General features: G+C 49.2%; 2 protein-coding genes across 3 annotated transcripts in view; both read left to right on the plus strand.

Annotated features, from left to right (window-relative positions):
• TMEM201 (transmembrane protein 201) overlaps positions 1–8738 on the plus strand; it is a gene marked incomplete at its 5' end in the record, with an annotated part of 44091 nt that extends 35353 nt beyond the window's left edge. Inside the window, 4 exons of the mRNA XM_014522884.2 lie at positions 1148–1219; positions 3508–3798; positions 4357–4488; positions 4853–8738. Of these exons, the coding sequence (XP_014378370.1) occupies positions 1148–1219; positions 3508–3798; positions 4357–4488; positions 4853–4950 (593 nt within the window). The remainder of the gene's footprint in view (positions 1–1147; positions 1220–3507; positions 3799–4356; positions 4489–4852) is intronic.
• Positions 8739–10764: 2026 nt separating this feature from the next.
• The window catches only part of PIK3CD (phosphatidylinositol-4,5-bisphosphate 3-kinase catalytic subunit delta), an 86337-nt gene continuing 85908 nt past the window's right edge, over positions 10765–11193 (plus strand). For both annotated transcript variants that reach the window (XM_006016143.3, XM_006016144.3), the window contains exon 1: positions 10765–10823. The gene's annotated coding sequence lies outside the window, so the exon portion shown is untranslated. The remainder of the gene's footprint in view (positions 10824–11193) is intronic.

Consider the following 11193-nt stretch of genomic DNA (forward strand, 5'->3'; position numbering starts at 1 on the left):
GCAGGTCACCCCAAGATGTAGTCACAGACCCAGTGATGCCTCCAAAGGGCGATGGGGTCCGTATCCAAAGCCCCTGCTGAATTAAGAAGTGATCCAAGCCCAGAGCTTAGACACTGCAGACTGGCTCAGTGAAATCCTAGTTATCCCAAACTGCTAAACCCTAGTGTTGCCCATCACAAATGCAGCCGGTTCCAGGGGGAAAGGATGATACCCTGAACTGCTGTACAGAGCACTGTTGAAGACTAAGAGTACAGTGCTGAAGTTGCAGCTCCCGGGGTCTGGGCCGGCAGATTGTATCCCCCTGGCCGAGCAGTGATTTGGTTTGATGCTCTATGGTGTCTTGAGTAGCTAGGGTTTTTGTTCTGCTTCTCATCAAAGGCAGGGGCTAATATTATGCAGTCTTCCTGAGGGACTTTGAAGTACATAAAGGCAGGGAAAGAAGGTGGAGAGAGGGTGCCACATAGGAGGGGATGGAGCCCAAGCGAGAAGTGGCTGGATCCACGCAATTTCCCTTGCGACTCTGCCAGGTGGAAGCAAGGCTGCCCTCCTGCCAGGAGCTGGGCAGGAAAGCTCTATTTGTGTGCTGGAGCACATCCTTTCCTTGCCTGCTGGGTGGCTGGTAGCCAGCTGTGTAGAAAGGAGGGATGTGCTAGAGCTGTCGAGCACCCACATCCCTGTGCACCACAGGTCTGCTCTTTCCTCGATTTGCTGGCACACTGCTGCCTGAAGCTGTACATTCGTGGAGACCTGTATTAAATGGCTTGGGGTTTGAAGAGCCTTTTCTGTGGGGTGGTCTGCATGGTTAATTTGCTGCAAAGTAAGCTAGGATACAACTTTACTACATGGTAGCCACTCTGCCCTGCCTCCCTGGGTGGATGTTGTTAGCACACCTGGAGAATGCCTTTGCTGCATGCTGGGATCGCCACCGAGCAAGCTAGTGCAGAGTAGCTAGCACGCTGAGTGCTCACTTACTAGCTAGCTACTCAGTCCTGTGTAGACCTAACCTAGCTGTGCATCTAACATTTGTAGGAATATGACCTCCAGTGCCCTTAGGTTAACCCTAGCATTACCTTCAGCCCATCGCATCTTGAAGTTGCCAGCTGTGATACTGAGCCCCGAGGCTGAGTTGTTCTGGTTTGTCTTCTAGATTCTGGGTACCTGTTCAGCGGAAGCCGCCCAGCATCCCTAACCTCGCAGTCCAAAGAGTCCCCTGCATCAGGTAAGAAGTGGGGTTTCGTGTTTTATTCCAGGGTAAGCATCTTTCCCCAGGCTTTGAAACAACCTGACGGCACCAGGTTAATTCCATGTTTCTTCTTCCTCCTTCTCTTTTCTCCCTGCCCATTTTCCTGTGTGTTTGTTCACAGTACTGCTGGGACCCCATTGAGCAAAGGGTGTATTTGCATACTCCAGCTTGAGAGAGCTTGCAATTAAATAGGCAAAGCAAAGGAAGGATGGCTGTCCCCGTTCTGTAGCCAGGGCATGGGGAGGTTCAGCGTTACAGCACGCGCAGCAGGGCTAAGCCCTGAAACAGCCTTTTCCAGCACAAAGCCACCCTTCCAGCCATCCTGGCTGTAATAATGTGCTCTGCAAGTGAGTGGAGGTGTTTGGGGTCATAATAGCTTCCTGCTCGCTGTGTTTTCCTTAACCTGCACAGCTCCAGGTGCCTCTGCAGCATACAGGCTTCACCGTATCTAGCCCTTCATTCTTAAAGTTCGTCCTTACTCTCCCCACCTTATGTTGGCTTTGGGGTTTCCTTATACAGTGATGTAGTAGCAACACTGCTTGGGAGTCCTCGGTGTATCTTCATAAAACCTTAAGGGTGGGTTTTAGAAGATGTATCCAATTGGACCTTAAAATGGAGCAAGATTTCTTTTTAACGTCCAGATGTACTGCTGGGGAAAGGTGCAACCTTCAGATATTTGCTAGGTTAGCTTCCCATGGACTTCTCATGTGCATCATTCAGGGTTGCTGTTCAGCCTGACTTGGAAGGACACATCTCTAAGACTAAGAGTCAAGCGACTGACCTCAGCTGAGGCCAGACAGCAGGGGTGCCCATTGCACTCGTTTTGTGGCCCGCTGGGATCTGCTGAGAGATCTGTTGCTTGGGCTATTACCTGCACCACACATCCCATTTTTAATTGCCTTAGTGGCAGGTGTCTAGGGCCTACATTTCACAAACCAGCAAGGACTGCAAATGCTGAAGTGCTAGACAAGCTTTAAAGGCTGGAAATCACTTGTCAGTTGTTTAGACTCTCTCCTTGCTGTAACGTTTGTCTGCTGCGCCTGTTTGCTCCTTCATCTTGCTGCTGCCCTGTCTGTCGCACTCTTGACCCCAGGCAGAACTTCTGACCTCGTCTGGATCTCTTGCCTTTGTAACCAGTTTGAGTTGCCCACATATATTAACTGATGAAAATGTAGCCATATCTAAGTGAATGCTGACCTCCCACCTCTCCCCAGTTTCCTGGTTCTCACCTCAAGCAAACGGGCTTTAAAAGTACCTGCCCAAATCCCCCATGTAAAAGCAAATGGTGCAAACACACTGCTGCATGAATCCATTAAGAAGACAGACAGGTAGGTCCCTGGCCTCCTCCTGATAAACTTGTCTTTTGTCTGTGGTCATATTCCCTACCCCAGACCCATCCCACCACTCTACCAGTATAAATCACGATGTGATGCTGTTCTGGAGTTCAAGCCCCAGATCTGCTCGGGTGGCTTCTGCGTGCTGGGAGTAGCTGGTGTGTGCCTTGAGGGCACCTTCACAGATATAAGAGTCTAGGAGAGTGGTTAGTCAATCAGTCCGTGTAAAAGTACATTGGAAGGATATGTATGTATTTGTCCGTCTGCCTGGGAATGGGGAAGAAGAACTTGGAAAGTCCCTGTAATAAGATCATACAAGTCACTGGGTCTGGGTTTGAACAAGCAGGGTGACGTTTTCCCTGCGGGCTGCACTGGCATACACGAGAATGGGGGAATGCGAGCGGGTCCAGCCCCGGCTTGGGTGCGTGAAGTTGAACAGAGAGCTCTCAGTGAACAGAGAGCTGATTTCCTGGTCTCTTGGGCAGTGGCAAATTTTCAGTTGTCTCCATTTGTCTTGAGTAAAGTCCTGCGTCTTAGCCCCCCCAAAAAAGTGGCACAGATTTAACTGAACTGTTTGGGGGGGGCGTTAATTAAACTTAATGCTGCATGACGGACACACTGAGGCCTTCAGGGTTAACAGAAGCTGCCACCTAGAGCTGGAGTGTTTGACCACTTGCCCTTGCAAAGACAGAAGCTTTGGTCTCTCAACCAAATGGATGTAGAGCCCCTCGGAAAAGGAACGGTTGAATTCTGCCGCCAGGCATACGATACATGCACCCAAATGAGTAGAGAATCATATATGTGAGGGCTCCTGGAAGTGGTCTTGGTCACCTCCGCACCTTCCCCTTGCAGACTGCCTGGAGACCACGGACACTTTATGCTCCAGCCTAAATGCCCTCTCTTACCGCCTCTGGCGTGTCTCCATAACAGAGTACTTCTCCCTCCTCTCTGGAAGCTGTGCTCCATCCCGCATCCCGTCTCCAGCGCCGTCGGTGGCTGGGTCCGTCACCTCCAGCACAGGCTCCTTGCGCTTCCGCCGGCCGCTCATCAGCCCTGCCCGCCTGAACCTGAAAGGACAGAAGCTGCTGCTTTTCCCATCCCAGAGCGATGCCCTGCACACCCCGACCAGTTCGGATGACCACACCCACTCGGACAACAACATTTTTGCCACCGAGCTGTCCCCATTCGCAAAGAAGAGCCTTGGTGACCGGAGTAGGCAAGGTACATTCAAGGTTACGGTGGGCCAGCTCAGTAAATGAATGGGAAAGCATCCAGGGAAACCTAGTCTTTTGGGTTGTTTAACAGCAAGACTGATGATTGAAATCAGTCGTCCGTTTTTGGCCTTAAGGAGACACTATACTGCTCAGAAGTGTTTTCTTTCCAAGTAGAGGGGAAACAGAGCTCCTGTCCCTATATAAGACCCCAGTACTTTCTCAAAATGAGGAGCATTAACTCCATGGTCTTGACCACATTCCTGTTTGGAATATGTATGTACTGCTTTCCTAAATTTGCCCATTCCTTCCCAGTTAATAATTTTATTATTGTGGTTTCCACTGAAGTGCAACAGTGGACAGGATGGAAATAGATGCAGTTACTGCCCCAGAGACCACTGGGATTCACCTTTTTTTTTTTTTCTTCACTTCCAGTCCTAAATGCTTGTGCAACTCTTTAATCGTGCAGTTGCACCATCCACTTCCAGCGCTGTGCTTGGAACTTGTGTTGCACCCGTCTCCCCTTGTGTGTCAACTGCTCAGCGTTCGATTTCTTCTCTCCTCACAGATCTGAGGTTGGTCATGGAAAAAGGAAGCATTTGCAGCGATAACTCCATCAAAAAAGAGGATAATTCATCACATTCATCCAACTGCGTGGTAGACACGACTACCAAGGGGGAAGAGCTGGCAGGTTGGAGAGGTGGGTGCCAGGTTTGCATGCACTCCCTCCACGGGTGTGTAAGACCAGCCTCATTGGGTCTATATGATTTCCTCAGTTTCAGACAAACATCATTAGCAGAACTGGGATTAGGACACAGGTTTCCTGTCTCCCCTGTGTCTTCACTGACCCATCCTTGTTCTTCAGCTTCTCTAAGAAACTCAGTGCTCTGGTGTTAGAGCGAGGAGGGGAACGGTGGGGGAAATACAGAAATCCTTCCTGCAACTTCTGCTCCTTATCAAAATGTTGGGCAAGGAGAAAAGAAACTTCAGTTCATCTTCACTAATTTAATCATATTTTATAATCCCCCTTTGTCATCCTTTTTTTTTTTCCTTCTTCCTCCAAGGTCGTTTCGGTAACTCTGTTATCCGAGGTCTCCTTGCTGTGAGCCTGACGCTTAATGCTGTCTTCACATCAGCCTACCTCTACCAGAGCCTGCGCTGATCCACACCAAGCCCTCCTCCTCCTGGCTCACCCGCTTTCCAAGAGACTCTGACAAGAAGAATTCAACCACGGCTTTATGTCCTAGAGCCGTGCCACTGGTGCATGCTGCTTTTCAACTGTTGTCTGCCAGGCTGCCACGACAAGAAACCAGGTATCTGTTCCTGCTGCCATCTCTGAGAAGAACATGTCTAAGAACTGGAGTAGGCAGGACTTGTAGCAATACCTGGCTCGAGGTGAGGATGACCAAACAGCCCTTGCACCTTCTCTGCAAGGAACTGGTCTGGCATGAGCTTGAGAAGGTATAAACTCCTTGGTTGGCTTTTTCTCAGTTCCTCTCCCTACCACGTTAACCAGCCTCCTGCAGATGGTTTTGGTGTCTTGAGGAAAATTACACCAAATAAGCTGGAAAAGGGAGGTGGGTAAATGGCTGGTCCTGGGTTTTGGCAATTGAAACAGCTTCCCCAACCTAGCTTTCTTCATGGCTCCTAGTTTTTCTCTCTCTCTCGTGCTGTCCTGCTAGCCCCGTCTGAGCAACCTGTGTTCTTAGGGTGGCCTGAGCCCGTAGGTGACCTTAGCTGCTCTATGATTTGCTACCCACAGCCTCTCAAGCCAGGTGCCATCCTGTATGGCTGGCTCCCAGAATCTGTTTACCATGCCTTGCTCGAACTGGCACGGTTGCTGCAGGGATGGGCAAACCCTTGCATGGACTTCCTTTCATGTTTGCATTAAAAAGGCAAAGCTCACGCACCCTTTGCCTTGCTGAGAGGCACCAGTTTTTCTGTAGTGCGATTGTGTCCCACTGTTGTTGCATCGTACCTCAAGGGCTCCATCGTGCTGCTCTTGCTGCCTGTGTTCACGGAGCAGAGGGCAGCACGGCTCATTCTTACTGTACATCACACGCCTACTGCGAGGAGCTGCTCCAAGAAGTCCTGGACGTGCCTCGGTCTACAACCTTGCCTCCTCTTGGCAGGTGTGGGCTGGGGAGGAGGGGGTTTTCTGGGATGGCTTTGGTAATAATGATTTATCTTCTGCTTAGCTCAACTCCCAGTCTCAGCTAGAAATGCCAAACCTGCACTGACCCAGCTAAGCAAGCTGGGTGCCTCATGAAATCTAAAGGAGCTAGCCCCAGTTTCTAGTTTAGGGAGCCTTGGTTTTTTGGGTGCCCAGTTTGAGATGCCTTGCTGGAACTTGGTTCTTCTTTTTCCCCAAAAGGCTCGTGCTGAGCACGGCCTGGGAGACAGGATGAGCCAAGGAGTCAGGTTGGGCACTGAAAATCACTGCTCAGGTCTGGAAATGTCTGAATTCCTACATCCCCAGCCATGGGAGTGGGTGGGGGGCCCGAGAGGGGAAACTCAATGGCTTTGCCGTGAACATGTCCTAAAGGGAGATTTGGCTGAGTCTGAGGTCCTGGAGCATGACTGGGCTCCCTTGGGAATATTCTGCTGCCCTTCTCTCTCTCTCTCTCTCTGGCCTGTGTCTTAAATCCTCCTGTCCCTCCCTATCTTTCACTGCTGAGCTGTTGCAATGTGCTGGCCGTTTCCTCTGCCTACACCCTGGTGCAGTCTCCCTCGAGCGTTCCTCCTCAACACGCACTGCCTGTCTGCTGGTGACAAGACACTTCCCCACTCAACTGCATTCCCACCTCATGGGCTTTCCAGACAATCTCAGCGTTTCTTGTATGATGCTCATAGAGCTGGCCCAGTCTCACTTAGCCAATAAAGTAACAGTCTGGCGTGCTAATCGACATGCTGGAGACCAGGGCAAAAGGCTCTGCGGCTGGCAACTTGAAATCAGAAAAAGCAAATCTCTCTCTCTCTCTCTTTATTTCTCAACTGTTCATGCGTTATCCCCACGACCCATTTGAAGCCGCTGTTACTGATGCTCACTGACGGCTGAAACCCTTTTGTTACTGCCTTCTCTGCTTCTCATTAAGAGTCTGTGGAAGAGTGATTCCTGACTCTGCACCTTTACGCTACTCTCCTTTGGAGGTTTGACCCCAGGCTTTAAACCAGGCATTGCCTTTGGCAATGCCTAAATTCAGAATAGCAATGGCATCAGAAATAGAAATAGTTGACCCTGCTTTCAGCTGATTTATTTACTCTTTGCAACTTGCATGAGTTGGGTTAGGCCACAACCTGGCTGTGATGAGTTTTGGGTTGAACTGAGTGTGCACATAGGCAAGGAGCAGGTGGGCAATTCTACAAGCTTCTCCACAGGGCCATGCCATTGTATTCAATCCTGACTTGATTCAAGACACAGCATCCTTCTCATGGACTCAAGACTTTTTTTCTAGGGCACCCAGCTGTCTTGCAAGCAGAGGCTATCCTGCCAGAGTGTCGGGTGAGCCTTGGGTGTCTTTCTGATGGTGACAGACGTGCACTGTGACTTCACTTATGCAATTCACTCATTTTTCTTCTCGTCCCGCAATCTGTGCTGCATTCACTCGTGCTGCACCTAACATGTGGCTCCATTTACCTTGGCCTTTATTTGTCCTCACCAAACTGCAATACCACCCTTGGCAGCAGCGGTGGCTCTGTAGCCTCCTACTCCCACCTCTCACACATTTCTTCTTGTTTTGGCAATCCTTTAATTCCACTTCATTACGCTTCTGAGTTGGATGATGGTTCAGTTCCTGGCTGGGTATTTGTGTGATCTTGTCCAAAGTAATTTTTAAAGACTTTGGATTTTATTGCTTAAAAGGCAAACAACAAACCCTTTCAATCTGGTGCTAGAACACTCTTGAGTGGTGCTATCACTGATGCAAAGCCTTCACTTGTATTAATGCATGTGTGTATAAACTTATTGGGAGGGTTCCTTCATTTGAAAGATCTAAGCCCATGTTTGTAATTTTATTGTCAGCCTTAATCCAACTACCGGATGCTGTGTCCATTTTGCTGCTGTTCTCCTATAATGCTGGTTTGGAGGAATCAAAGAATCTGGTTCCTCAATAAGATTCCTCGTATGCGAATGGCTGGTGACATTGGGTTTAATACAGTACTGTTCAGGGCAGGAATTTTATTTTTCTATTTTTTTTTTTATTTTTTTTTCTGCTGTAAAAGCCTTGGGGGGTGGGGTGGAAGGGATGGGGAGGGATGTCACATTTCTGTACACTAAAGATTTGAGCTTTACTTAAGTTCAAGGAGGGTTATGAAGTGGGATGCATTTTTGTCTCCAGAACTCCCCCATCCCACAGCCTCCCTTAGAGGCACATGTACTTTGTCTGTGTGCTCGGGTTTATTATGCATGTCCTAAGACCCTGTAGAGACTTCCTATTGTTATGCTTGTTCTGAACTAAGAGGCTCTTAGACTCCAAATGCTGCATTTCCAGAGTCTGGCTATATTAATGGATGCAGTAGGTATTTTTTGAGGAGGAGAGAACTTGGAAGGAAAAGACACTGATCTATGACAGTAACCAAATCGTGTGTCACCTCCGCTTGGAAGTGGTTACTTTGAATAAGGGCTGAAGTTGGCTGTTGGTTTCCCTGAGCCAAACTTGCTGAGTACCACCTGCCTGCTCAGAAGGGTTTGGCTGCTGAATATTTCAATCCCGCACTCCTTTCCTGGGTGACAGGAGCATGATGAAATACTACTGAACCAGCTGGGGTTCCCTACAGTGAAACAGCTGGCAGAAGGATTGTTCCACCTCTGGATGCTCCTGTAGTCTCCAGCCATCATTCCTGGAAATAACAATAGTCTTAACCTCTATCCTGGATGTCTGTAAGTAGGTTAGAAAGGGCCAGTTTGGCCAGTGCAATGAAGCTTTCTCCAACATTGCCTCCAGATGTGATTGTCGGGGTGGGGGGTGGGGGTATTGGGGAAGGGGATGGGTACCTGCTGATAGTGTCGGGGGGTGGGGGGAGACGACAATAATGAGGAGTCCTAAACCTCATCCCCTACTAAAGAAATGTTGTATGTTCCATGTATGCTTGTTTTGGGCTCTAAAGTCTGTACAGTTGAGTTACTTTGTGCTCCAGCTGAGGGGGCAGACTGTCCCCAGGAGGTTTTTAGTTCATGCTCTGTGTTTAAAGAGGATTATTTTTCTTTAGAAAATAAAAAGGCAAAAAAATTGAAATTTTAAATCTCACTCTTGTGCGTCTCTTCTGTTTTGAGTGTTCAGTGCTTACCAGGAAGGCTGCAGTATTCCTGCCTCTCCCTAGAGCCTTGCGAGTAAAACGTCTTCTCTTCAGACCTGCAAAGCTAAGCTGATTTTAGCAGGCAGCGGGTGGCCAGACCAGTTTCCCCCCACACAATGGTCCACCTGCAGCCTCACCCTGAATGGACCCAACCGTGGGATGAGTGGGGAAATTTGGCTTCAGCTATTTGATTCTCCCTTCTCATTTATCAAGGCTGCCAAAAGCAGCGCCCATTGTGACTGGATTTTGCAGTGTTAACCTGTGTCTATTAGAAACTACCCTGAGACTCTTCAATGCATTCCCCATCACCCACTGAACAGCTACCAAGCTAGTGACAACTAGCTTTCTTGAACAACAGCAGCAGTAAGTAGTGAAGGACAGTACCGATTGCCCGTTACCATGAGTTGACCCATCTAGATCCTTCTCCATGTTCCTCTAAACACAGGAGGGACATTCAGTAGCACTGGAGATGCAAGCTGTAATGTATGCTAAATAAATAAAGGGCTTACCCCCTAAGTATTTTCTTACTGGCAGCATGTGTCCGTCAAACAAGCATTACATTTTTCAACCCTTCCTTTAGCATTTGGAGCTTGTGCTGCCTGACTCTGAGAAATAAGGATGCCTGTTATGAAAAGCTTGTTACCTTCTTGCCCTTAGCTATTTATTCTCATTGTCATCTCCCACCTCCAGAGGTAAGTAGACAGTCTGTATAACTAGCTGGGATGCTCCAGACACACTGGGTTTGCCTGAGCAAAACAGAAAGCCACTTGAGCATGTTTAATATTAGACTTGGGGAAAGGATGCTGTGTCCTAAGCGTTGAGGACAATGGGGTTTAAGCTTCTGATAGAGCCTGATAACTTTCTAAAAACTGGATAGATGCAATAAGCATGTGTTTCATGGGGAAGTGCTTTATAATCTTTCGATTTGAACATATTCGTTTTACAGAGATGCTAGTTTTCAAATGTTTCATTTACTCCCAATTTTTTTCCCTGTAGAAGAAGGACAGTCTTTATTTGTAGCCCTCCAGCTGCTGACAGGGAAATTAGTTTCCTTCCATCATCTGTTAACTAAATCCAGCTGCACCTCTCCAGAGACCTTGCCTTTAGATCACCCCGAGGAAGGAACCCTTTGTACGTGTAGCACCTAGCATGCAGGTGCCCTCATCTCAGCTCAGCCTTCTAAGCGGTGTAGTCCTCCCAGTAATTCTTTACTATATTTTACCATTTCCTAGGCATAGGTGGGTAGAGTGAGAGATTTGAGGCACCAAATACAGACGCTTGGGTCCAGATTCTGTAATCCTCGCACACCTAAGCAAGCCAGCTCACTTGCATGACAAGCCTCTAAACTTGTCACATGCCATGTACACTCACCCAGTGTCAAGGTGGTCCAATTATGTTGGTTATCTTCTGATGTGTTCACAGCTGGCATTCATGCACTTGTTTTCTTCTACAGTGGGTAATGGGTGATAGCGGTGTGTCGCGGAGCACTGAGGGGCCCTGCTCCTAGAGGGCAGAAACTGCTAGAGAAAGAGCCCTAGCAGGGAATAAGGAGCACAGCTGTGGGTTGCCAGGGCAACGGGAGTTGGCAAACGACCCACACCTGCCAGCGGTCAGCTGCCTGTAAGGGGCAAGGCCTGGCTCTTATAAAGCCCAGGAGCTGAGGCCAGGGCAGTTCCCTGCCAGCAGCCAGAGAAGCAGGAGCTCCGGGAGTAATGATGTGAGACGCAGCGAGAACTGCAGGTACCGCTTAAGCAGAGTTATGGATGGCAGCTCTAGGGCGTTGGTGCAGCGTGGTTTAGCCAGGTGGCTTATGTTTAGGTTATAGCCAAGAGGCTCGAGTTTCTGTTTGGTTTTGATGTTACACCGGTGGCTAGGGTGAGGCTGTTAGGGGTTGGAGAAGGCCTCAGGGGGAACCCACAGCGGCGTGGGGACCCCGGTGCCAGTGAGGGCGCAGCATACTCAAAGGGGCCTCACAGCAGAGTGTGAGGGCGCAGCATACTCAAAGGGGCCCCACAGCAGTGTGTGAGGACCCCGGCGTTGGTGAGGGCGCAGCATACTCATAGGGGACCCACAGCGGTCTGGGGGGCCCCGCGTCGGTGAGGGGGCAGGA

The sequence above is a fragment of the Alligator sinensis genome, unplaced genomic scaffold (assembly GCF_000455745.1).
Source record: "Alligator sinensis unplaced genomic scaffold, ASM45574v1 scaffold366_1, whole genome shotgun sequence".
Classification (NCBI taxonomy): Eukaryota; Metazoa; Chordata; order Crocodylia; family Alligatoridae; genus Alligator; species Alligator sinensis.